Source organism: Gopherus flavomarginatus, chromosome 17, assembly GCF_025201925.1.
Source record: "Gopherus flavomarginatus isolate rGopFla2 chromosome 17, rGopFla2.mat.asm, whole genome shotgun sequence".
In the NCBI taxonomy this organism is placed as follows: Eukaryota; Metazoa; Chordata; order Testudines; family Testudinidae; genus Gopherus; species Gopherus flavomarginatus.
In genome coordinates, this window is record NC_066633.1 from 20,773,680 (window position 1) to 20,800,682 (window position 27,003).

Below are 27,003 nucleotides of genomic sequence, written 5' to 3' on the forward strand. Positions count from 1 at the left end.
CAGCCTCCGGAAATGTCCCATAATCCCCTTAAGTCAAGTGGTCACTCTTGGCATTGTTTCGGATATGTCCTCTGAAAGCTCCGTTTCTGATAGCCGGCTGCTTATCTGCTCCGAGACAAAGCAACCATTAGTGTGGAATGCTGTGTGAGAGCGAGGGCAGAGGTGGGTGGGTGGATCTGCTGCTGTCTGAACTCACAAGACAGCAGGCTGACATGCTCTCAGCCCCCCCAAAACCCACTTTCTCTCCCCCTACATACCACACAACACACTCTGTCACACTCCACCCCGCCCATCCCCCATTTGAAAAGCATGTTGCAGCCACTTGCATGCTGGGATAGCTACCACAATGCACTGCTCTCTGTGGCCATTGCAAGAGCTGCTAATGTGGCCATGGCAGTGCGCTGGCAGCTGTCAGTGCGGACAGACTGCAATGCTTTCCCCACTGTGCTCTCTGAAGGCGGGTTTAACTCAGAGCACCCTACATCTGCAAGTGTAGCCATGCCCTGAGTTATACCAGTATAGCTGCATTGGTTCAGTATAGCAGTTGTTTATTTTTACCCTATTTAAGTAACAAAGATCAAAATGTGCTTGGCTAGACACCCCCCCCCCCTTCTATTACATTATGGTCTGGCAAAGATCCATTGCCTAATGCAAATGGAGAGAACCAATGCAAAGCCAGGTGTTGGCAGAACGAGGCACTGTCTGAAGAGAGAGCTAGATTAGGACATTCGTTTGTGTTCCAGGCCCAAGGGACCCATCCACATACAATGGCTCCAGTGGACTAAGTGGCGATAAAGAAGAATGGGACTACAAGGGATTTTGCAGTGATGTTAGCAGCCCTGAAATGCAAAATGAAGCAACCCTGGGATTTTTTTTTTAATGTTAATTATTAATTGAAATCTTACCAGCTCCAGAAATGAAGCCAAGGAAATCACCAAGCCACACAGCAGATTACTCTGCTACAGCCCTGCACCGCACCATGAAGAAAGGTCACATTACAAACAGCAATCAGCTCCCTTTTTCTTCCCACTTCTTGTTTAGCAGATTGCCTGGGGATAATCCCCCGCTGCTGAAAGACAACGAGCTCGCCAAGTACAAAATGAAGCTTTATCCATCCCTCTGTCCTCCTCTCTCCATGCGGAGATGATGCTACCCACAAACAAACTGGAAAGCCCACGCATATTCTCAGGCAAAACTCTGATATGCAATTCCGGTAGCATCTAGAGGCCCCACACGAAATCAGGGCTCCATGGCGCTAGGTGCTGTACGTACACACACACACACACACACACACACACAGAGTAAGGCAGTCCCTTCCCCACAGAGCTTACAAAGGCAAGACACAGGCATTCTCATTGTACAGATGGGAAACTGAGGCACAGAGCAAGGAAGTGGTTTGTCCAAGGACACACAGGAAGTCAGTGGCTGAGCTGGGAACTGAAAACCCAGGTCTCCCAAGTCACAGCGCAGAGCTTGCACCACAAGACCACCCTTCCAGCAAGTGTTCACCAGATTCTCTGGCCTCCTATTTGAAGTGCTGTTTAATTCTCAGGTTTGCCTCTGTTTGGGGGCATGTTCCACTGGTCAATGCCACTGTCAGCAGGGATGCCCAGTCCCCCCTCCAACTTTTCCTTCAGGGAGGGATTTCCAGTCCCAAATAGTGACTAGTGGTACAATTTGATTATTAAAGGGTATCTTCTCCCACTGAGCTCTCAGGAGAAGAGCCCCATTTCCCCACTCTCCCGGATAATGAGGCCACAATGGCTCAGGGCCGGGCCCTCCAAGAAATGCGTTGGCTGCATAGGCTCTTGCCATTCCAGAACATACTCCCTTCTAATCACCATCTGTAAGAAGCTGGAGGACTAGAACCTGGGACCATGGGGATTCTGGGCCATCAGTGCTTCCACATGGCCACTGGCGGCTTAGGTCAGGCTTCCCTTTGCATTTTACCTTTCGTTTCTTTGTAACCAATTCTGACGTTTATGCCTCATTAATTGAAATCACTTCAAAATCGATCTCCCATAGTTAAGAGACTTGCTTTATTGTTTAGACTGAGGGGTTAGGAAACCTCCATTTGAAACAACAAGGTTTGTGCATATCATTTTCTGTTCATGAAATGACGGACTTCCCATGAGCTTGTCTTGTCCAGGAGAGGGCTGGGCAGTACAAAACACACAGTTCTGGGGGCAAGCCTGGGACTGGGAAGTTGCTGGTGTCACTCTGCAGTGTAATTCAGGAGTGGCTGGCTAGCAGCACTCCTGTAACTCAGCCGGGAGTAATTTGCACGCTAGAGGCTGTGTGACAGCAAGGCCAGGCATGGTTGCTCTCGCAGCGAAGCAGTGTAAAAGGCACCCCAGACTAGAGAATTGAGGGGACACAGCTGTTCGGCATTCCAGATTGTACCCTGGGGAATGTCACAGTCTCAAGCTGGGTCAGGAGCAGAAGCAAGCAGGCAGTCTGCGTCATCGCTCAGCCAGCTCCCCATGATGGCTTCACTGAGTAGGCATGAGGGGTGATTTGGGGCATCTGTTCCTCATTTTTTATTTCTTTTCCTCCTCTTTGAGGCTCGTCTCCAGCTGGGGTTCAGGCAACAGCCAGTCTGTTTACACGGGAATCCCCAGCTGTTCCATTGCCAAAATGTAAAATTTCTCACTCATATCCTTCTTCGTGCTAAAGAACCGCCACTTAACCAGGTGATTTTGACGACACCTGGCTAAGGCATCAGTTTGCCTTTTGTCTTTGAAGAACTAGTCTGTGCTCGCTTTTCTAAACTTGGAACATGTCTCAGTGAAGCGTCACAACAGAATTTTATAACTTTACATACAATGTTGCCACTCATATTTTACCAGTACAATAATGTTCAGCAGATTATGAGTTTTCAAATACCACCTCACAAGGCATACTTTGTATATAATTTATCAGCGTTTTGAAAAATAGATTAACACGAGGGTACAAACTGTCACAGACACAACCCCACTACTCGTCTCATGACTGCAGCTTGGTAACTGACCAGTGCACACTGACCACCGGTGCCTGGCCCAGACGCCACCCACAGCAGAACTGCCATGTCATTTCCATTTCCACAATTTAGAGATCCACTCATCCAAGGAAGAACGAGACAGCAGTTCACAAGATCTCCTCTCAGATACTCCTAAAAACCACCAGATAGTCACTGCCTCCCTATAGGCCATTCCCAACAAAGAAGCCCCCCATGCTGGTAGAGCTGTGATCAAGTTCATGGAAGGTGTACGGGATGGCAAGGCAGTGCCAGCCTGCTAGTAATATATAAACTTAATTTTGTAGGTCTACAGTAGAAAGACATTAGGGAACAGGAGACTGCAGAATGTAAAGCAACATCGTAAATCAGATAGGAATGAGGACTGATTTAAACTCACTAAACAAGGGGTTCCTTGGAGAGCAGTGTTATCCAGTGAAAGCTTCCATTAACTACTGGCATTTATCATCTGGATGGTTGGTTGTTTCATGCACTGGGTATCTGGAGGGTGAAATGTATCACTGAGGATATTCAGCACAGTCTGCACCATTAACCACCACACCAGGGGTTTTTTCAGATAAGCTCACTCCAGCTCAAATTTAGAGGGGGGAAAATGTGGCTACTAGAAATCACCAGAAAGCTAAATAAAATGACGGGGGGGGACGGGGGACAGAGAAGAAAGAGAAGGGACAACACCATGCTCTGATACCAGTGTCCCGTTCTGACATCAGCATCACCCCTCTTCAGTAGCAAAACTCCAGTGGAGAGGTGTGTGCAGAAGACCAGGGAGTAAGTCTGCTTCAAGAACTGACTGATTAGAGCGCATGGCAGAGGAGACACTTCTGCTACTCATACAGCTCCCACTCCAGAAGCTGCCTCTACACAGAACCTTGCATAACAACTAATTCCACCAGTATTTCTTCAAAAACTAAAAACTTGCTCACATGCTCAGAAAAACAGCTTGGGAGATTACCTGCGACAACAACAAAGGAGCTTCCTGTTTAGGCTTCAGGACAAGAACATCACCATCCTTCAAATATTCCTTTTATGCAGGGGATGATTCAGAACAAGGGCACAAACCAGAGAATCACATCACTGGTCAACAATAAAATTTCATATTTCTACCTGTTTGGTCCTTTGCTTCTGAAGGGCAGGGGGACTATGGGACTTTGATAAGTCTTGTCTAAGAAGCAAGGATTCCATAAAACCAATTCAAGAAGTAAACTATAGATTTGGCACCAAACCCTCATGGATTTAGGTTTGCCTTCTTGATGCCACTAAACAGGATTACATCTGCATATGTAAAAATCAATGAGAATACACTGCTTTGAGGAAGATGTGGAATCATCTGCATCAATAGCTTTGGGCAATGCAATGTCTTTTCCACTCAGAACAGACACATGCCAATCCACAGTTCTTGGGAGCTTACCTGTAACAGCTGACTTTAATGGATCACAGGACCACACACCATCCCACTCCCACCCCACGCACGCGCGCACACACACACACACACACACCCTGAGCAACTTTCACATACAAGCCTTCATGTGTTAGGGTGCATTAACACAAAAGCATCAGTTAAAAGAAAGGCAGGATTTTCATATTATCCTGTGCACAGACACAAGAATGAAGCGTACTTAGACTGTCAGCTCTTAGGGACTGCGTTTGTACAATACCTAGCGCTCTCCACGCTCTCCACGTCTGGGACTTCTGTGTGCTAACGCTCTGTGACTAACCAACAATAACATAAGGAGTCAGACTACAGGAGGGCAGAGAGTCCTTCCCCAGCCTTCAACGTGCAAAGCACAGGCGGCTACATTCTGTTTTACAGCATGAAATACATTCACAGAGGGCCCAATCCTCAGCTAGTATCAGTCAGTGGAGCTCCACTGAAATCACGACAACGCCCATTCACAGCATTTGGCCCGCTGCATTTCAAACGGGCTGGACAAAGCACTACAACAGAGGTTTTCAACTTTTCTTTCTTATGTGGACCCCTAACAAATGTCACATGGAGGTGCAGGCTCCTTTGGAAATCTTAGACAGTCTGCAGAGCCCCGGGGTCCATGGACCTCAGGTTGAAAACCACTGCACTCCAGCACGGTCATGCATTGGCAGGGGTCTGGATTTACTAAATGATGTCAGAGCTTTCCCCATCTGTAACAGCCTCAATTCCACAAAGTCACCTTTGAGCAAAGATTCTTTGCAGCATCCCCTGTGATCCCTACCTACCCCTCCCTCCCCCACCTCACAGAGATGTGCTGAGCACCCTGCACCTGGCATTTCTCCTCACACCCCAATTCTTTGTCTGCCCAGTGATATACTGCAAGCACCTGAAAGCAAACCTAGTAAAACATACTGGTTATACCCGTGGATTTGTTCCCCTCTCTCCTCTGTCATTTGACAATTCAGCACCCTCCTTTATCTCTGGCACAAGTTGAAGTAACTCCTGGGCTGCGAGCAGGTAGGACCCCTATGAAGAACCCCCCACACAACCTCACCAGGGTGATGCACACAGAACCCTCACCGCTGCCCCTCAATGTGACATCCTTTAAACCTCAGCAGGTTTCTAGTAATCCTCACTGCCTGCTCATTTATGTTCTACCTCATGAGCGCACTCAGCTGAATTACTGCTGCTGCTCTAACATACCAGGCAGTCTGTGAAAGAAGCAAGGCTGGTTTTAGTCAGGCTTTGACTCCTTGAGGTAAAGATCCGAGGGCATTTTCCCCCTGCTCTACAGCTCCGGTACATTTCAAGAATGAATTGGTTTAATAAAGGCAAACTCTCCGTCACGGTTTTCCTCCTGGTGCTTTTCTGAGGGAAGCCGTCTGAGAACTGAATGTGTAACCCTGGCAATAGCCCTCCCTGGAGAGTGTAACAGTTTGTGACCTGAAGGAGCTCTGTGTAGCTTGAAAGCTTCTCTTCCACCACCAGAAGCCAGTCCAATAAGAGAGAGGACCTCACCCACCGTGCCTCCTTCATTGTTCACAATTTAATGTTCAATGGTACTTTTCTCCAATTACACATCTAAACCTTAGCTGAAAATCAACGTTTCTGGGATGGAATTTCCTTTGTTTTTTAGCAGCCTCTGGTTTGCGATGATGCCAAACTCCTGCCATTCCTATGGACAGCTTGGTGCCCTCTGCACTGGAACAGCTGACCCATACTCAGTCTCTCCCAGAGCTGTTTCCAGAACAGCCACAGCCTGCTCCCCATCCCCTTCACGCTACCTCTGGCCTTAATTCCCCAGTGCATATATGCCTGGCTCCAGCCCCCAGGTAGTCTTTGTTCCATGACTTCAGCACCTCTGCTGCATTCAACCCTTCCCTATAGGACGGAACCAGCCCCAGCTCCAAACAGCCCTTCCCCAAGGACATTCTCCTTCCTCTGCTACACTTTAAGATGTAGCCCAGTCGGAAAGCCCAGCCCAAACACCAGAAGAGTGAGGGCACAAGGAATCAGAACTACAACTCCCACAAGGCACCACCAGCCCCACTTGAGGTTGAATAGACTCGAAAAGTTTCAAGCCGGGAACGCTGAAATGTTTCATTTTGATCCCAGTCGTGGAAATGAATCGTTTCCATGATTCCAAACTGAAACTTTTTGGAACACTTTATTCCATGAACGATTTTGATATTTAGAGTTTTCATTGCAACTGCGGATGGAAGCAAACTTCAAAACACTCCAAGGGATGGAAATTCTGATTCTCTTTCCGTGCTGCTGAGTGGGTTAATACACAAGGCGTCAGTTGTCCAAGTGAGGCAAGTGTGTTAGACATTTGGTGAATCTGACGTCCTTATATACAGTGCACCCAAGAAGCTCCTGTAGCTCAGGCCTGCAACACTCCTTTGCACAGGCAGATAAGGCTACCGCAAGGATAAGCCAGTGTGTGAGACTAGCAATGATCGCACACATTTCTGACATTTAACATGCTCCATTTCCACTCATTAGGACTATTGCCACATGGTGACATTTCTAATTACAGGCCTGTTGCCTCCATTTAGCATTTCTATTATATTTGTCGTAAGCACACCTGCCCTGAAAGCAGGATGGCGTCTCTCATATTGGTGAATTATCTGGGAGTCAAAGTTCGGGCACCACAGCAGAAATGTTATAGCCGGCGGAAGGGCAGGAGCAAGATCCATGCCTGGGATGAACAGGAGTCAGAAAATCCCATAGAATATCAGGGTTGGAAGGGACCTCAGGAGGTATCTAGTCCAACCCCCTGCTCAAAGCAGGACCAATCCCCAGACAGATTTTTGCTCCAGATCCCTAAGTGGCCCCCTCAAGGACTGAACTCACAACTCTGGGTTTAGCAGGCCAATGCTCAAACCACTGAGCTATCCCTCCCTCCGGCCTGTTGGAGACCAAGCAGCTCACTCAGTGGAGGAATGGGCTGGTCTCTGATGGGCAAGGGTAGAATCGAGGCTCCTACAACAGCATGTTCTGAGCCCCAGTCGCCGGGAGGTCACAGGAAGCAAGTGATGCTCTGGGCAAATGAAAGAGGCACAGGAGTTGGGGAAATTTCTCTGCAAAGCGCCACATGACCCCAGTGCCTATAAGCCAAACCAGCAAGAGCCTCCATCGCCACCTGGCAGCTGCCCATCGCCGGCGTGTGTTGCTCTGGGCCAGGGCATGACACAGCCATCACTCATTGCTCTACCCCCACTTCGGACCATCAGTGCCAAGCAGCCTGAAAGCCAGTTTAGAATTATCTCCGTGGCATGAAGCTAACAGAGTCACTCCAACACCTCCCACCACGCCAGCTACTGGCGTAGGAAGCCTGGCTGAGGGGGAAGGGGTGGGGCACTTTATCAGCTGCGTGACACTAGCCGCAGCATGGCATAGAGCAGACTTCAGGCTTCTCTGATCCTCCATGGGGAACGGGCTTGATGCTCTGCCTCTCTAGGACCTCGGGAGCACGAAGGCCACCTTGGCACCAAACCTCCAGCCGGGTCCTGAGCTGCACTTGGCAATAGCCAGGAGCCAGCAGCGATTTGTTCAGACGTTGGAGGCTCCTAGCTGATACCTCGGTTATAATGGGTCAGACGGAAAAGCAAAGAAACTGACCAGCCCCAGCCTGCTCCTCCCCCAGCTCCCGTCCACAGAAACCTTTCCAGTGATGGCAGCAAGGACAGGAAAGATGGCTCACTCCAGAGTCAGACCCCAAACTGAGGCGGGAGCTGGGGTAACTTTAATGACATGCTGCCCCCAGAGGCTGATTAGAGCCTGAAGATGCCAGAGAACAAGTCCACAAGGCCAAGCGCTGCTCTGCCATCACAGCGTGTGATTTTTCAGAGGACATTTGGTCGGCGTTAGTCACCTCTCTGAAATCAATAACGTGTGCACAGATATGATTTCACATGGATGCCGGTTTTGGTCAGTGCCTGCTGCTTCCATCATCCAAACAGCTCTGAGCTCTTCTTGGCCACAAGCGAAGGGAGCAGCTGGGAGACAGGGCTGGGCGTGCTTTAGGTGTGCATATGTAACAAGCCGTAGGTCAGAATGAACCAGAGGCCACCAGTGTACTAGGTGGGCTAGCTAGGTAGCCAGTTACCCAGACCAAATGCAAGTGGAACCACAGTAGAGTAAATCTTTGTACTGCGGCCAAGCTAGCAGCAGAGCTGCCTCTGACTGCCCAACCAGCAACAAGGAGGAAGAAAGCCCCACTGAAAAGCTAAACTATCAAGGCATGATTTTCAGAAGTGACGAGTGATTTTTAGGTGCCCAACTTGGGACATGTCAAAGAGGCCTGACCTGAAGTGCTGAGCTCTCTCTCTCTGGAAAAAACACAGGCTCTTTAAGATGCCTCTGGTTGCACTACCAAAAATCACCAGCCACCTTTAGAAATCCTATCATTACAGGCCCCAGCCAAGATACTCCATGGTGCTAGCAGCTGTTCAGACACCTACTGAGCGGCAAACTAGACTCTGCTACCTCTCCAAGTGCCTCTGCTTTAATTTCAGGAAGAGGCAGGAGAAGGTACCAAATAAATGAGAACCTCTTTGTTCCTTCGTGCGCACCAGTGAAAACTTCTGCCCCAATTTCAACCCCTGGGGTTAGAAAGCAAATCCTGCTAACATGCAGTGGTATTTACAAGGGAGGAGAATGGCTAGTTCTGTACTGCACAGCTCTTCAGCTTGGTAACTGATTCCCCATTTATAGCGAGCCCAATCCTTAAATCTCTCTACCCCAAATGCTCCCATAGCCAACCAAGCACAAAGGAGACGTATAAGCCGATTAACTCTTCTAATGCTCTCATGACCCAGAAGATAAGCTGTTTTAAGCAAACCTTCCCCATGAACTGGTTTCCATGCTGGAGCCTGTGGAAGGAGGTAAGGGAAGTTTTTCCAGACCAAATGCATTGCAGAGATGCCAGGAAAGGGCCTCTTTTTGGCAAGAGCCAGGCATACAGAAGACTAAATTGCCCTAGGCGAATTATCCAGGACATACTTGCAGAGCCAGAGCAGGCAGGGAGCAAAACGGGTTAGTGCAGAGAGGCTGCCACCAGAGGAACTAGCTACTACGACTAAAGAAGAGAAAAACCTCAAATACCTCCCAAAAGCAGAAGAATCTTCCATTTCTCTCTTATGAGCCACTAATCTGCTTCCACCTAACCCAGGTAGAGTTCACATGCCTGACAGGTGCAGGCCCTATGGGGAGAAAGGCAGCATTGTTCTGCGATCCATGCTAAGATGAGCTCTATCTCCCAGGGATGACCTGCCCCATTCTCCCAGGCCGGGCAGCGAGCTGAGCAGAACCATCAGCCTCGCACTTGTTTTCTCATTTATTTCCACCTACCCTCCCGCCTTCCAGCAGCTGTTGCTAATTTACTCATTCCACCCACCCCTGCTCCCTCTAGCAGCTGCTAACTCATAATTTACCCTGTTCATAGAAAGGTGGGTGCAGAGGAGAGGAGAAACCGAGGCTGCATCATCAGAACAAAGAGGGATGCTCCAGGATGCCCCCTGCCACTTGGACTCTATGCGATAGGCACAGTGTAAGAACTTAGACAGACTCCGGCGACCAAATGAGACAAAGTGTCCGATCCACCTCTCAGCCATTCGCCCTCCAACAGAGCAGTGAAAGGAGAGGCAAACTAGACTGCCTAAGGGGCTATTTCAATCCCCTCGGGGCAAGCACAAGACTGTTCTTTACAGCAGGTTTGTCTAGGGCTTTGTCCAGTCTAATCTCAAGGCTAGAGCTTTCCCTGTGGAGGCGACTGCATGATCTTTTGGCTCGCACAGTCAGGGATGAGCAGAGGAAATGAAGGGAGCCAGAATCATTCTTCGGCAGCAGAGATCTGCAGTGCAGCTCTGGCAGGAGGCGCCTTTCCTGATCACAGCACAAGAGCATCCCCAGTTATACAGTCAAGGAAGGGCTGCTCTCCCCTGGGCACTGGCACCCTGCTCATCACCACAGAACCTTAATGAGAACAAGAGTTATAAACACACAAGGGGGAAAACAGGCCTCCTTGTGGGGAAGAGCATCTGGTCTCTGCAGTAGGGAAGGAATACAAGCTACCAGTTCCTTCACTGAGAATTGCAGTCTACAGGGCAGTTCATAAAATATCAGGGTTGGAAGGGACCTCAGGAGGTATCTAGTCCAACCCCTGCTCAAAGCAGGACCAATTCCCGACTAGTTCCTTGGCTAAAGTTAATTGTCATAGTCTCTTTGAGTCAATGGAGCTAGGATGATTTCCATAACAGGACCTGCCCACCAGCTGTTGCGAAACACGAACAGAGAAGTAAGAGTCCATATTACAGATGTGCACTGCACATAAATCCACTCACCCTCCGTCGTTCCCCATCTCATCAGGAAGCATTTCTAACTAAGGGGCAGTCGTAGGAGGAATTCCCCACAGGGAAAGCATGCACAGGCTGAGAAATGTCTTAGCCAACTTAAAGGGAGAAAAAAAGTTGTCAACTCACAGCTCAGTAAAAGAGTCGTTTATTGCTGAATACACACCCATGCCCTGTCCTTTAGCCTTTCAATTCCAATGGGATCCTACCTCTTCGAGAATACTATGCTCTATAAACCTGCCACGGAAGGAGCTAGGTCCAGCAGTATATTTTGAAAGGCTTCTCCCTGCAATAATGATATATACCCCTAGCTGCCTTACAAACGAGAGCAGATTCTAACAGCTGCCTCTTCATTTTCTGCATCTAAACAGCAAGGAGCGCAGCCACATCAGGAGTGAGAATAAGATCCGTCTGCAGCAACTGAGATGTAGCAGAAATACAGGGATTTAGGGAGCTTCCATGGAGAGTAGGAGATTTAAAAATACCCATAATATGTTAATAGGAGTGAGGATGCAAGGTTCCCTCTCAGACTAATTCCCCCATTTGGTGCTGGTAGGCATTAGGGATACAGAGCACAATTCAGTGCATAATTTGAAGTTCTGGATAATATGCAAAAAGCATCCCAGAGCACCAGGGAAATGGAAATCAGCTAAATTAAACCCATTTAAACTCCATTTCATACCGCCAGGGCCATAAAGAGTGACAGTCCTTTAACAGAGATGGTTTTGCAGAGACTGGAATCTGCCAACCCTTTCACACAGCACTTGAAGGGGGAGATAAAACAGCGGGGGAGGATACTGACTATTGCGGCGCAGAGTAAGACTGGAAGTGGATCACAGAGAGCGAAATGAAAGGAGGAGACTGCATAATCGGTGGCAGCTGGATCTCAACCCGTTCATTAGCTCCTTGGTTTTGAAGCAGACATTTCGTTCTCTGCGGCACTTTCCTTCCTGTTACAGTGAAGCAAGTCAAATATTAGAAGGGACAGGGTTTTGCTCCCACTGGGTAAAAATGAGGATGGTGGGGAAGGAGGGTTGACTTGGGAGCTCCTTTGCTTTCAGATATTTTCCCCATTGATCTTGGCGGGGGGGGGGGGGGAATAAATGTGCCCCTGACTTTTGATCCCCTTCCTTAATGGTCCAGTAAAGGATCTCGATTTTAAACAGAACAAATTATTTCTTTTAATTGTTAGCAGCAAGACGCTCTATTGCATATTACTAGAAAGACATGACTTTCTCTTCCTATGGAATTGTGGGATAGTAAAATATGTTCTGTCCTTGTAAAGGGAAATCTTGCACAGCAAGTTCGTACACAAAAGAAGTACCAAAAAAAAAAAAAAGGGACAGGTATTTAGACATGTGGTCAGCATGCTCAGAGGAGGTGGGCTCCCTTGCCAGCAAACTAGAATCTTCAGGCAGGTTGTTTGAACATTTACTTAACCAGGATCAAATGATGTCCTATGTAGAATGCTAACATTTTATTGTAATGTTGCCTTAATAAGCACAAATAAAATAATTACTTAAAAAATGTAAACAGTAAACCCTGTACAAGCGTATTGTAAGCTCTTCGGGGCAGGGACTTGCTCCTTCTATCTGAACACACTAGACAGACATGGGGTAAGAAGTGAAACTGAGGCACAGAGAGGGGAAATGACTTGGCCAAGGTGCACCAGTGGTCAGAGGCCAAGCCAGGAACCAGAACCCAGGTCTCTCTTGACTCACAGTCCAGTGACCTAGTTGCTAGTCCCGCAGCCTGTACCATGAGCCTGTTGCGGTTCTGTGAGGGATTAGTCACAAGGTGTCATGTCTCCAAGGTAACATATGAGAAGGAATGAAGAGTTGAGTTGTACATACGTCCACTTACTCCCTTCCTCTGTGAGGGAACTTGCTGGACTGTAGCCAGAACGGCACTAGCAGCACAGGGTTAACCATGAATTATAGTTGGCAAGAATTACACCTTGGAGCCTGCCTGTCTGGGTGATCCCTGCAGCTTTCTTAAGAGCCACTCGCAAGTCACTCCAATTTCACAGTCCTAGCTCAGGATCAGTTCACCCTGCGGAGTAAAAAGCCAATGAAAAGCACGGAGAAAGCCAGCTCTTCCACTCCATCCTAACAGAGCTTGATGGAGTTTCTCCTCTGTGCACTGCTTCTCTGAGGTAAAGGAGTCATCGGCAGAGCAGCCCCCTACACACAGTGCTCAGATCACTCCTCTCTCACGTTTGTTCAGCTTGCGAGTCACAGTGAGAGTTATTTTCTGACAAGCACTTTATTGCCTAGCAGGGTAATTACGAACGCACCTAGACGGACGAACTGTGGAATGAGCAACGAAGCGCTCACTATATGGCAAGAAGAGGAGCAATTCATTTCAACCTTATTTACCACAAGTCTTTTAACCTGTTAGGACTCCACAGAGCTAGAAACTTTGGCTTTTAACACTTTTGATGTCAGTATTAACCCAAGACTGTAGGTTTTTCCCCTTTTTTTGCTTGTTTTTTTACTTTTAGAAGCCCAGCAATGCCAAGTCTGGTTTTGCAGAATGACTTACTAGATGGCCGGGTGTGGACTGCGAACCTCCAACCATGGTAGAAGGGACAGGGCTTCAAATCTGCAGATTCTCTCCTAACTCTTTCTCAGAAGTTTAAGTTCAATAGATGTTACTGACCACAAAGACAGTCTAAAAAAGTCTCTTCCCTGCCAATCACGTTACCCCTGCAGGATGTCTGGTGCCATGACCTTACCTGCACTCCATGAAGGATTCCAGGAAAACAGGTCAGGCAACAGCTGAATTTGTTATGTAAACAGAATAAAAGCCTCTTTTGAGACATACGTGACAGAACACAGCCAAAAAAAGGAGCACAAACCTTAATTTCTTCCTCCCTTTCAGCTCATCCCAGTAAGTGGCTGGCAGAGTCCACTGCTGAGGCTACGGTCTCAAATTGCTATGGTTACTGGGAGTTGGAAGTTCGCCACAGAAATCTCCCCTAAGAAGGGAGTCTCGGGTTTTCAATCTTCCCACTCGGAGCTCTCGCCCCAATAGCCAGGCACAACCAGGGCTCCCATCATAAGTTCCCGCTGACAACAGCCAGCTTTGTTGCATGCACAACCATCTCACTGGGGAGTCCCAAGGCTCTTCTCACTAGTTATAGTCACTTAGATGGCCCCCAGCACCACAGTATCTGGGCATCTCACAATCTTTAATGTATTTAACCTCAAAGGAGGAGGGGAAAGGAACAATCCTGGCCTCAAAGTCCTTTCAATCTAAAGGAAGGAATATTATCCCCATTTTACAGATCACTGAGGCACAGAGAAGAGACTTGCCCAGACCACACAGGGAATCAGAGCCAGAAACATGAGCCCAGATCTCCTGAGTCCCAGCCTGGTCCATTAAACTTAAGGCCAGTCTTCCCTCTTCACACACACCTGCCTCAGTGACAGAACCAGACCTTCACCCTCCCCAGGCATCAAGGTGGGGGGGGGGAGGGAGACTGGCATTAGCATCTTTGCCCCTTGCAATTAAGGTACGAAGAAAATTAAGGCAGAAAAACAGAAACCAGAGTCTAAAAATGGGAAGACATGTTTATTGTAAGACTTTCCTCCTTAAAATGCTCAGTTCTCCCCTCCCCCCAGAAGAGTTCACACACCAATGGCTAGTTAGCCACTTCCCTGAATCAGGGTAGTACACCCCAGGAGGCAGAGGGCATGGCTCAGAGCTGCAGGAGCTTGGCTCACCCTCACTAGACACACAAGCGACACACCTGATACAAGAGGGCAGATTACAGCAGGATAAAGGCCAGGCCTTTTTTCCCTTTCTCTGGTGCTTTAACATCAGGGAGAGGTTCTTGTAGGTCAGTCAAGGTGTCTTTACAAGAACAGTCCCTCAAATTAGGCAAATACAACACTGGGTCATCCATATTCCCCTGAACCGCACCATAACCTCCAATGAGCAGCACCCACGTCCTGTCAACAGCACCCTCTCTTCCCATGGGATGGCAGGAATTTGAGGGCCGAAAGCATTACTGGAAAATGGCCCAAACACAGATTGATCTGCACCTAAAACTTTAAACCCCCCTCCATTCACTCTCATGAACGTTGAGTTGAGTGAACCAAATCACGGCGGGCAACCACTCTCTGTCCCAGAACAGGCATAATTTCCCCTCCCCAGCACATCTGGAAGCACAGCAGCAGGATTCAGTTCCCATTTAGTTCTGACTGCATCCCCCATCGCATGCACATTTACGTGTTGCTCCTATTACAGAACTAATCTGGATACCACAAGCAGCCAGCCAGCCATGCCCTAAAGCAAACATAGGAGGCACCTGTTACCTGAAACCCCGCCCAAGAATGAAATGTCAGAGTCAAGAGTTGCTCCCAGGGGTGGTTTAGAAGTTAAATTGTTTTAAATCACCTGGGGGGGAGGGGGAATTTATGCAGAAGTACCTGAAATTAATCAACCCTATGACACTTGCATTTGTTCATGGTTTGTGCTAATCAAATCCCTAAAGAACGTTGCCAAGGAAAGTGAAGGATACCAGAGTACTGTGTTCCTTTGTCATTTGGAAGACACGTCCCTCCACACATGCTGTGCGCTATTAGAAAGAAGTTCAATGTTTGTTGTTCAGCAGAAGCTCAGTAATTGGTAAAATAACCAGGCCTCAGATGGCAGTTTCAGAGAAATAGGTTTCTGTTTAACCCTTATTTTCTGCTGCTGCTCTGATAAGGCTGCACACTAAACCTCTGAATTTCACTTTCCACTGATAATATATTTGAGGGTTTTTTTAAAACACTACATCTTAACTCAGAGAGCACCTGAGCAGACACTTTCCCCTCCCACAAAACGCTGGGCAGTTTCTATACTGCTATTCCAAAACCTGCGGGCTACAGAGAAACAGACTGGAATTACATCTGCTACTGGGAGAAAGCTCTGGAGAGCAGCCAAGACACTGGAGATGATGTATCCTCCAGCATTCTCCCTCCCATTCCCCTCCCATTTTTCATATCATCCTTTGGCTGGTACAGTTAGGGCTAGATTTTAGAAGTATTTAGGCACTGCTGCACTCAGTGTTGCAACACCTAACTGATACAGGAGTCTAAATAGCATATTTTTAAAGGGATTGATGTACTTCGAAGCCAAAATTCCATTGATAGTTGATGGAATTTAGGCACTTGGGAGACTAAGTCACTTTAAAAAATGAGACAGGCTCCTCAATCAGTTAGGCATTGCAAGCTGTGCGCAACAACACCTAAATACCTTTAAAAATCAGGGCCTCTGAGTTTTCCAAACTCAGCTGAGAAGGATCATTCCTGAACATGATGCACATCTGAAGACGGACTCTATCTTATTCTCTCCTTTACCAACCCATCACCTTCCATCCATGCCACCGCTGCTTCCCCTCACATCTCTGCAGGACAGTGCCCATCCCTCCAGCACAGAACGACTAGACAGGACAATTATGGGTCACTTAAGACACAGCACTGAAGATCCTACAGGAGCGCACTGGCACTGTGAAATATCAGTGGGCATTCCCTGGATGATGATAAAGCTTTTTATGTACTTTTGACTAATAATGAGACAAACTGCTTACATTCCACTCCAGCCCAGTGTTAGACTCGCTGGGGCCCAGGGCAGTAATAGGGAGCGGGCCCCCACCCCGCTGAAGCCAAAGCCCGAGCCCCGCCACACATAACTTAGCTTTGCGGGGCCCCTGTGGCGTGGGACCAGAGATGACCGTGCCTGCCAATAGTGGGGAGGGGGCAGAGTGAGGGCATCCAGCTTCAGCAGTATAATTGAGCATGCTCAACCCATGTGAGCGTGCTCAGTACAAGCCAAGCGGCAAATCTGCGGGGCGGGGGGAAGCTCATGACCCCACGTCCCCCCACACACATTGCCTCTGCATGAGGCCCCGGACAATTGCTCTGCTTGCTACCCCTGAATGCCAGCCCTGATTCCACTGTAAAGATTCTGTGTCTCATAAACCAAGGGCACTGCCTTTTTGTTGAATTTCCATCGTCAATATTAGCCAGAAATTACAAACACTGTGTACAGGTTTGGCATGTGACTGATGAGCAACCTACTGAAGTCAGAGAAATCAGCACTTCCACAGACAAAATACATGCACTCTTGGAACTGAAGCAGCTTTCACAGGGCTGCTGTATGTCATTAATACACTCTGAAATTCAGAGCCAAGGCTCTGCAACCACCTATCTATTTTTTATTCTATTCCTATGCGCTGTGCCACAGCCTAGAAATCAGCCACTGGGTTTTTTTCAAATGAACACAGCACACACATGATCTTCAAAGCCTACAAAACAAGTTCCTTCACGAAACTTGCCACTGCTGAAAGATGACAGCCGAGGTTATGATCTTGGGCAAAAAGTCCATTTAATTTCTTTAAGAGGAAAACAGGGGAAGCCTCTTTTAATCATTGTAGCTGACAATCCTACTCTCTCAAGGTGAGTAATTTCAGTGAGTAATTTTTTTTTCCTTGAGTACATATTTTGTTCACGATCAGTCGTCATAACACAAGGTGGATGAGCAATTTTTGTGCTTGGGCTGGCACAGCTCAGCAAGACTGTTAGCTCATTGTTAAATAAAGCTACATTACAGGCTATGCCGTCAGGCTCCTCCCAGCTCAAAGATCTGACCCAGTGCTGGATGAATACTCTCCAAGCATCTTACACTATTTCAGAAAACAGAACCAGCCAAGTGTAAAGATTTACAGCCAATAGCACTAACTGCCAGTGACTCCTGCCTACCTGAACACATTAGTAGGAGAACTCTTATTTTAATTAAATTATCAAAGGCACGGCTTACAAAGCCGGTGAGAAGTAACTTAGACACGATTACTTTGTGTTTATTCTCCCTCTGCATAAGTCACCTTCTGTGCATTTAAAAAGTTTAGCTGGAGGGCTGCAGGGTCTGATCCCGCACGCACGGACACTTCCTCCACTGAGGAATCTCATTTAGGTCATTGGGATTCCAGGAAGGAGGAAGGTCCACCATGTGAGGATAAATATATTGGATCAAACCCATAGGGAAAATCACTAGCCATTCCATTGCTACATTAACCCACTTCACAAAGACCAGCGCACCATAAGGTACTGTCCTGGCCTCTGTGCAATAAGAAAACAGTGGAGATGGGAAGAAAGCAGCCTGAGCTCGAACATCTACACTGCAGTTAAACAGCCCTACGGCCCGAGCCCTGTCAGCCCAAGTCAGCTGGCACCACTGCAGTGTAGTCATCCCCTAAGTGTACATCTACACAGCCACAGCAGCGAGCCTCCCAGCCCAGGCTGACGGACTTGAGCTTTAAAGCTGCTGCTAGTCCTTCTCCGTAGGCTTCAAGAGCCCAAGCTCCAGCCTGAGCCACAACTCCAGAGCGCGGTCACAGAGCTATTTGTAGAGCGCTAGCACAGGCCCCGCTAACCTGAGTCCTTAGACCCTGGCTGGGAGGCTTGCTGCCATGGGCTGTGTAGACATATCCCTGAAGGGTCAGATTCTGCCACCCTTCTTCCTGCTGGATAGTACCTTAGTCCACAACTCCAAGTCTGGTCCTCATCAACTTAAGGATGTCAGAAACAGATCCATACGAGGCACTGGAGAGCACAGACACCACTAACACAAAAACTGTTGTATAAACCCAAATTCATCCTCAAACACCTTACACACACAAAGCCCCCTATCTCAGGAATGGGCATACAGTTTTTCCCATGTAACCTGATTTTTAAGAAGTCCTACCAGTTTATACTGGTAAATTCACAACTTTTTAGTTAACCTGGAGAGGAAAATATTGGCCTTCTGTTCCCATGAGAGCCCTGTGGAGGCTAGCAGTATTATGTCACTGGTTAAATCTGAAGTCTTATTACAGATCTGATGGAGTTTTGCCTTGTCAACAACATGCTGGATGGTCCTCTCAGGGCAGCTCCTGGACAAACACTGGTCAAACATTCAGAAGCCCTAAACTATTCATATTAAAAATTCACACTGCTTGTGTTTTATATTAACTTAAAAATTCTTTATACTGTACATTAACAGCCACCTCTTCCTGGTCACACACAGCTATGCAAACATCCGTATTGTCAGGAGCTTTCCTGGTTCTCTGAACAGATCCACACACACACAGAGACTGAAGCAGCTAGGTCCACTGCCGGACTGAACACAAGGCTTGGGAAGGTTTATTTTCAGATTTACATCCTTGAGATTTAGATCATGACTAACCGCGTAGTTTAAGATTTTAGGGAGGGAAACAGCTAAACCCAAGCCTTGTTCACCATCCCATTTCTCAGCCATCCTCCTCTAGGCAAAGGGGTCACAAATTTTCCAGACATGGGCATTTTTTGACCAGCGCTGGTGCATTTCTAGTCAGGAGCCATTGGTGTGCGGAGCCATTCTCACTGCTACAAGGAGGTTTACAAATAAAACGATCCTGGGAACAACAGAGCTTTAGGTTCCTGGCCCTCATCCTCCCCTTCCCAGGCGCTGTTGCTCTTGTATGAATCCCCATGGGGAGGGACCCTTCTGTCCTGAACAGAAGCAGGCAGCTCTGAGCCGCTCTTCAGCCCGCCTCTGCTGCTGGGTAAGGCAGCAGCTGCTGTGACACTGCACAGCTGAGAGGGGAGCGCGGGGACGGGTTAATACCAGAGCCCAGTTCCAGCTGGGCTTCAGTGCAGCCCCCTGTCGAAAAGCACCCCAGCCAGCCCTGCTCCGATGTGTGTTTACCAGCCAGCCGGTCCTTCCCGGGGGTGGGGATGGGGGTGGCAGCCGGCGCCCACGGGGGGCGAGCCAGGGGCTCCCCCTTACTCTCTCCTGCACCAAGGGAAGGGCGCACAAGAGGAAAACTCCCACAGCCAGCGCCCCTCTGCAAAGCCGGCGTCCTGCTGCACCCGCCCAGCCCCACTGCCTGCAGCCTCCCCAGTAAATCCGCCCCCCGGTGCCCTGCAGCCTCGCCCCGCACCTGGTTTGCCGGCGCCGGGCCGCAGCAGGCAGGCTCCGAGGACGATCCCAGGGAGGAGGAGGGCTCCGAGCCGCGGGGCAGGCGCTCTCCGGGCCGCCACCATCCTTCAGCAGCGCCGGGGACTCATGGCAGCGGGGTCCGACCGGGCGCGGGGGCGGGAGCGGAGCGCGGCAGCTGCAGCCGGAGCGGCGAGGATCCGTGTGCCCGGCGGGGGCGGGCCAATCCCGGCGCCGCCCGCACCGGGGCTGGGAGAACTGGGCCCACCCACCGCGCTGGCCACCGGGGCGCGCTGCGGGGGGCGGGGCGGGAGCAGGTGCCGGGCCCGGGGCGGGGGCAGCGCCGGGAACCTGTCCGCAGAGACCCAGCTCATTCCTGCCCCGTTCACCCCTGCCCGGCCCGGGATCACCCCCTGCCCTAGGACATTGGGGGCCTGCCCCCCAACTCCCTGCTGCCCGGGATCACCCCCTGGAGCTGCTGCCCTAGGACACTGGGGGCCTGCCCCCCAACTCCCTGCTGCCCGGGATCACCCCCTGGAGCTGCTGCCCTAGGACACTGGGGGCCTGCCCCCCAACTCCCTGCTGCCCGGGATCACCCCCTGGAGCTGCTGCCCTAGGACACTGGGGGCCTGCCCCCCAACTCCCTGCTGCCTGGGATCACCCCCTGGAACTGCTGCCCTAGGACACTGGGGGCCTGCCCCCCAACTCCCTGCTGCCCGGGATCACCCCCTGGAGCTGCTGCCCTAGGACAATGGGGGCCTGCCCCCCAAATCCCTGCTGCCCGGGATCAGCCCCTGGAACTGCTGCCCTAGGACACTGGGGGCCTGCCCCCCAACTCCCTGCTGCCCGGGACACTGGGGGCCTGCCCCCCAACTCACTGCTGCCCGGGATCACCCCCTGGAGCTGCTGCCCTAGGACACTGGGGGCCTGCCCCCCAACTCCCTGCTGCCCAGGATCAACCCCTGGAACTGCTGCCCTAGGACAATGGGGGCCTGCTCCCCAACTCCCTGCTGCCCGGGATCAACCCCTGGAACTGCTGCCCTAGGACACTGGGGGCCTGCCACCCAACTCAGTGCTGCCCGGGATCACCCCCTGGAACTGCTACCCTAGGACACTGGGGGCCTGCCCCCCAACTCCCTGCTGCCCGGGATCACCCCCTGGAACTGCTGCCCTAGGACACTGGGGGCCTGCCCCCCAACTCCCTGCTGCCCGGGATCACCCCCTGGAGCTGCTGCCCTAGGACAATGGGGGCCTGCCCCCCAAATCCCTGCTGCCCAGGATCAACCCCTGGAACTGCTGCCCTAGGACAATGGGGGCCTGCCCCCCAACTCCCTGCTGCCCAGGATCAACCCCTGGAACTGCTGCCCTAGGACAATGGGGGCCTGCTCCCCAACTCCCTGCTGCCCGGGATCAACCCCTGGAACTGCTGCCCTAGGACACTGGGGGCCTGCCACCCAACTCACTGCTGCCCGGGATCACCCCCTGGAACTGCTACCCTAGGACACTGGGGGCCTGCCCCCCAACTCCCTGCTGCCCGGGATCACCCCCTGGAACTGCTGCCCTAGGACACGGGGCCTGCCACCCAACTCACTGCTGCCCGGGATCAACCCATGGAGCTGCTGCCCTAGGACACTGGGGGTCTGCCCCCAATTCATTACTGCGTTGAGATTTCCTCCCTGATCCTCTGTTCTCCAGAGACACAGGAGACCCAGCTCCAACTCACTGATGCCTGGGACCACCCCTTAGATCTTGTGCCCTAGAGCACTGGGGACCTCCTCTCCCTGCCCACCACACTCTTCACTGCCTGGCTCTCTGCTTCACTGCAAACCTGCCCCCCAACTCATTGCTGCCCTGAGATCACCCCCCTACCTCCGGATCTCTGCTTCCATAGGACACTGCCCTCTTCAGATGCCTGTACCCAAGGGACTGTGCTGTGCTGGCTCCTGGACTCCTCTCTGCTCCTATGGGACCATAAAGTGCTGGAAACCTGTTTCCCTCCATCCCCAGCCCAGTGGGGAGGGGTAGGGAGAACTGGGCAGGTGCCAGGGGCTGCATTATTAAAAGAGACCCTGCATCAGAAAGGTTAAATTACTGTAATTAACGTTACCCCTTTTTGACCTGAGTGACTAGTCAAATTTCAGGGCTCGGGATGTTCCAGCTGGAAGCAGAAATTGATGGAGTTTGGTATTTTCTTTGACGCAATCTTGTTTCTTTTACAAGCAGTGTCCCAAGTCCTGCTCCTCAGAACGCAGGAGGAACCAAGAACAAGAGCAGCAGTTTCTTGGATTATAACCCCAGCCTCTTTAGCCAGCTGACCTAAAAGCTCTCTCTAGCTTTTCCCAGGGTCGCACGGGGCTCACAAGTGACTGCTTTGCTTTCTCGCTTTTTGCCTCTGCCTCTCTCTGCATCCTTGTCTGTTTTCAGTTTGTGTGTGATCTATCTTTCTCATCACCTGTGTGTGTGTGCGTGCACACCCACATACACACATGCACAAGCTCCTGGGTGGGTTCACACACACCTTTTGTCAGGGCTTTGCTTCTAGCTGTATTAACTGAAGAGCAAGTTCACACCTATCCGTTTCAATGGGATTTTAACTCATACCCCAGCTTGTAACATTAATTATTATTATTATTGATTATTTTATTGTATTAATGCGGTACTGCCTAGGAGCAGCAATCCTGGGCCTGGACCCCAGTGTGCTAGGTGCTGTACAAAGACAGAACAAAAAGAAAGCCCCTGCCCCAAGGAGCTGACAATCATATGCATGCTGTTCTGGTTCCTTGTGATCCTGATGCACTGCGTAATGTTGCCAGTTCTCCACTGAGGTGGGCTGGTGGATAGCGGAGGGAGGGAGGGAGTCTGTGCATGGGCAGGGGCTTGCCACCAGGGTCTCTGGCCACTTCAGAAAGGAATCTCAGGGCCTCATTGTCCTCTTGCATACACTGGTGTAACTCTATTATCATGAGGGATGTTGTTCCTGATTTACCCCCTAGATACAAGCAGGATCGGACTCATTGTCCCCCTTGCTGGGATTCAGGGCCCCCTGGCAGAGGTCTCTGGTGTACCTTCCCAGCATTGAGAGCTGGGCTTCTCCAGTTCTTCCTTCTGCCTAGTGTGTGTGCACTCAGGGCCCTCTCTCTTTCATCAGCCCAGGGCAGGAATTAGAAAGGGGAGCTGTTGCTGGTGGGGGGAAGAAGCTGAGGGGGGCACAAGTGTCTGATCACTATGGTTGAAAGGCTGCTTGCCCAAGTAGTGACAGCCTGCTGTGCTTATCTGCTAATAATAATATTTAGCTCTTATTGTTTTCATAGCTAGATCTCAAAGCACTTTGCAAAGGTGGATATTGTTATTTCCATTTTACAGGTGGTGAAACTGAGGCACAGAGAGAGGCTGTGAGTTGCCTGAGGAATCAGTATCAGAACTGGATATTGAACCCAGGCTGCAAATTTAAAACAGACAAGAGGTGCAGGACAATTCACAATGAGCCTGTGGAACTCACAGCAAAGGATGAGATATTTATACTGATGATGGAAATGTCCAGAGATGCATTAGTGATGACATAAAACAAGGCACGAGTTTGGAAGGTATAAGCCCTCCTTCTTTTTAACCCATCATTGTTCACTTCAGAGTTCTTTGCACCCACCTCTGAAGCATCTGGTACTGGCCAGTGTCAGAGACAGGACACTGGACGAGATGGTTGGGTCCCATATAGCCGGTCCTGTGATACTTTGTCTCCCAGCCCAGTGCCTGATGCACTATATTGCACTGCTGCTCACAAACTCCACAGCACATCTGGCAGCAGTTGACCTGAGAATAGGCTGATATCAGGAGCCTAGAAATGGAAAAACACCTAAATCCAAAGATCAATGTCTGTGCCCATTAGTAAGGGAGACGAGAGGTGTTTCATTAGCAGTGCTCGTTCCGGGGAGTCATATTCAAATTATGATTCTCTCAAAGCCCTAACTTGTCAATCCACTGCACAGTGCAGTAGTGGGCAATCTTTTCAACAGACAGCAGCTAAATTAGGTTTTTGCTGTCACCAAAGTACCGCTATTTGAAACATTTACATATTCTGGGACTCTGATGACGCTGAACAGCGGCTTTAAAAAGCCGTTACATTAGTTACTGTATCACTGCTGCTGTTCTGCATAAAGCCCTCTCTGTAAGGGAGATGAGACAGATAAAAAGGTCAAATCTATTTACAGAAACAAATACTAGAAATAGGGGTAATAACACAAGTAGATAAGGCAAATTGCACCAGGCTTAGGGTGACCATATTTCCCTGTGCTGAATATGGGACACCTGGTAAAATTACTTGTATTCAGGCAAGTTCCAGGGCAACCAGTCAGAACTAGGCAGTACAAACGTTCAAATTAACACCAAGTTGACTGAGCCCCTGGTAAAAAGAAATACTGGGTAGCTGGGTTCTTTTTATTTGCCTTCTTATCTTTAAGACTTTAGAGATCACACAGGGAGAGGTAACCCCCCCCATCCTGCCCCCGCATGGGGAGAGGTGTCACACACCCCTACCACCCCCTGCATGGGTAGAGATGACACACACACACTCTCATATACCTCTCTCACACAGGGAGTGACTGATCCTTCCTGCCAGGCACTGTCTGCCTTCCATGCCTGGTTAGGCCCCCGAGACGGACCCGCCTCTCCTGGTACCTGGCACGTCTTCCTGAGGCAATGCATGGGGGGGGCATGCAGGGTCACACACCCTCCCTCCCCAGATTTCTGCCAGAGTTCACACCAGAACGTGGCCAGCAGCAGCCTTTCGGCTCTGTGCAGGAGGAAGGGGATGGGAGATGCTTCCAGCCACAGGGGAGGAGCAGGAGGGGAAGGGCTGACCTGGCCCATGTCTTTGCAGAGCTCATCTCTCCCCATCTCACACACATATCCCCATGGCTGAAAGCAGCTTGTCCCTTCCTGCCCAAACAGTGTTGAAAGGCAGCTAACACCTGCAGGCTGCTGCTGGCCACTGACAACCCAGCCGCCTCTTGTCCTCCGGCTACAGTCAGGGCTGGCTCCAGGCACCAGCGCAGCAAGCAGGTACTCAGGGTGGCCAACAGAGAGGGGTGGCACATCCGGCTCTTCGGTGGCAATTTGGCGGCGGATCTCTCAGTCAGAGCCGGCTTTATGACCCGCAGGGCCCGATTGGAATACCCGGCGGCGGTCCGGGGCTTTGGCGGCACTTCAATGGCGGGGGGTCCGCTCCAGGGGTCTTCCGTGGCACTTCGGTGACGGGGTACACTCTGGGTCTTCTGTGGCACCAAAGGACCCCCTGCCACTGAAATGCTGCCAAAGATCCCTGGAGCAGGGCCCCCTTAGGTGCAGGTGTGGGGCCTACTTCAGCACGGGGCCCGATTCCAGGGAATCAGGGGAATTGGCCTAAAGCCGGCCTTGCCCTCAGTCCCTCTCGGAGGGACAGACCCAGTGGTGAGCTGGAGCCTGTTAGCACCAGTTCGCAAGAACCGGTTGTTAAATTTAGAAGCCGGTGTAGAACTGGTTGCTAAAGGGGTGGACGGGTGGGCTGCTGGAGCCCAGGGGATGTGGTGGAGCTCCAGCGGCTATTTAAAGGACGAGGGCGACAGAGGCAGCTGGAGCCCTGGCCCTTCAAATAGCCCCTGGAGCCCCCCCACCCTAGGGCTCTGGGGGCTATTTGGAGGGCTAGGGCTCCCCTGCTTCTATCGCCCCGATCCTTTAAATAGCTGCCAGAACCCTGGGGAAGCAGCAGGGCTCGAGCGGCTATTTAAAGGACTGGGGCACAGAGGCAGCTGGAGTCAAGGGCCCTTTAAATAGCCCCCCGGAGCCCCCCCACTATCCCAGGGCTCTGGGGGTATTTAAAGGGCCCACAGCTCCCCTGCTTCTACCGCCCCAGTCATATAAATAGCCACCAGAGCCCTGGAGTAGTAGTCGGTGCACCATACTGGAGTGGCCTGGCTTCCCCAGAGGGTAATTTAAAGGGCGTGGGGCTCCCAGCAGGGGCTGGAGCCCCAGGCCCTTTAAATTGCCATCAGAGCCCCACTGCTGGAGCCCTGGGGTAGGGCTGCGGGGCTCTGGGGGCTATTTAAAAAGTCCAGGGCTCCCGTTGCTTCTACTGCCCAGGCAATTTAAACAGCCGCTGGAGCCCCGCTGCTTCCGCAGGACTCCCATGGCTATTTAAAGGACCAGGGCAGAAGAAGCAGGGGAGCCCCTGCCCTCTAAATAGCCCCCAGAGCCCTGGGATAGCGGGGGACTCCAGGGGCTATTTAAAGGTTCAGAGCTCCAGCTGCCTATGCCGCCCTGGTCCTTTAAATAGCCGCTTGAGCCCCTCTGCTTCCCCAGGGGCTCTGCTGCCTATTTAAAGGGCCAGGGCGGTAGAAGCAGGGGAGCCCCAGCCCTTTAAATAGTCCCCAGAGCCCCTGTCTGCTGCTGCTACCCTGGAGGGGGGGAGAAACTTGTGGGTTCTGAGGGGGGCAGTCAGGGGCAGGACATGAGTTGGGGTCAGATGGCGGGGGGAGACAGTCACATCAGGCTTGTACTCACTGCACGGTTCCCTACCATGTCTTCAGCGGCACTTTGGCAGCAGGGGGTGTGGGGGAGTCTTCACTTGCTCTGGGTGAAGGGCCTGCCACCGAAATGCTGCCGAAAACCCAGAGTGAGTGAAGACACCCCCTCCACCCTACTGCCAAAGTGCCACTGAGGACCCAGTAGGGAACTGGTTCTTATGATTTTGGGAGCTCATCGCTGGATGGACCTGCTGACAAAATGCCACCGAAGAATGAAGTGGTGGCGCTAGCGCTGCTACTGAAGTGCCGCCGATTGCAGCCTTTTTTTTTTTGGTTGGTTGTTTTTTTTCCAGTCGCTTGGGGTGGCATAAAGGCTGGAGCCAGCCCTGGCTACAGTGCAGGCAGGAAGGGGTTAAGCCCTAAGGAAGCATTGTGCACCTCGGCCCAGGGAACCTGACTGCAGGGCCCTCAGCGAACCCAGCCAGAGAGGTGGCTCCGCAGGGGAGGGTGCCTAGGGGATGAAGCAGCCCCACGATCCCTGGGGGCAGGACCCAGGGCAGAGGGGCGGGGTGTGAAGAGGGTGCTAAGCTGCTGCCCAGGGGGCTGCTGTGGAGCTGGCAGGGTCGGGACGCGAATGGGGCTGGTTCTCCCCACAGCCCTGGGAGTGGGACACTCCCCATCCGGAGGGATATGAAGAGCAGCAGGGCTTGGGGGGGGTGAAGGGGCAAAGCAAGGAGAGGACAGCGAGACGGGGAGCATGTAACA

General features: G+C 50.9%; 1 protein-coding gene across 1 annotated transcript in view; it reads right to left on the reverse strand.

Annotated features, from left to right (window-relative positions):
- Positions 1–19,950, reverse strand: part of NPDC1 (neural proliferation, differentiation and control 1) — a 124,485-nt gene extending 104,535 nt beyond the window's left edge. Inside the window, exon 1 of the mRNA XM_050926423.1 lies at positions 19,749–19,950. Within this exon, the coding sequence (XP_050782380.1) occupies positions 19,749–19,851 (103 nt within the window). The 5' untranslated portion in view covers positions 19,852–19,950. The remainder of the gene's footprint in view (positions 1–19,748) is intronic.
- Positions 19,951–27,003: the final 7,053 nt, after the last annotated feature.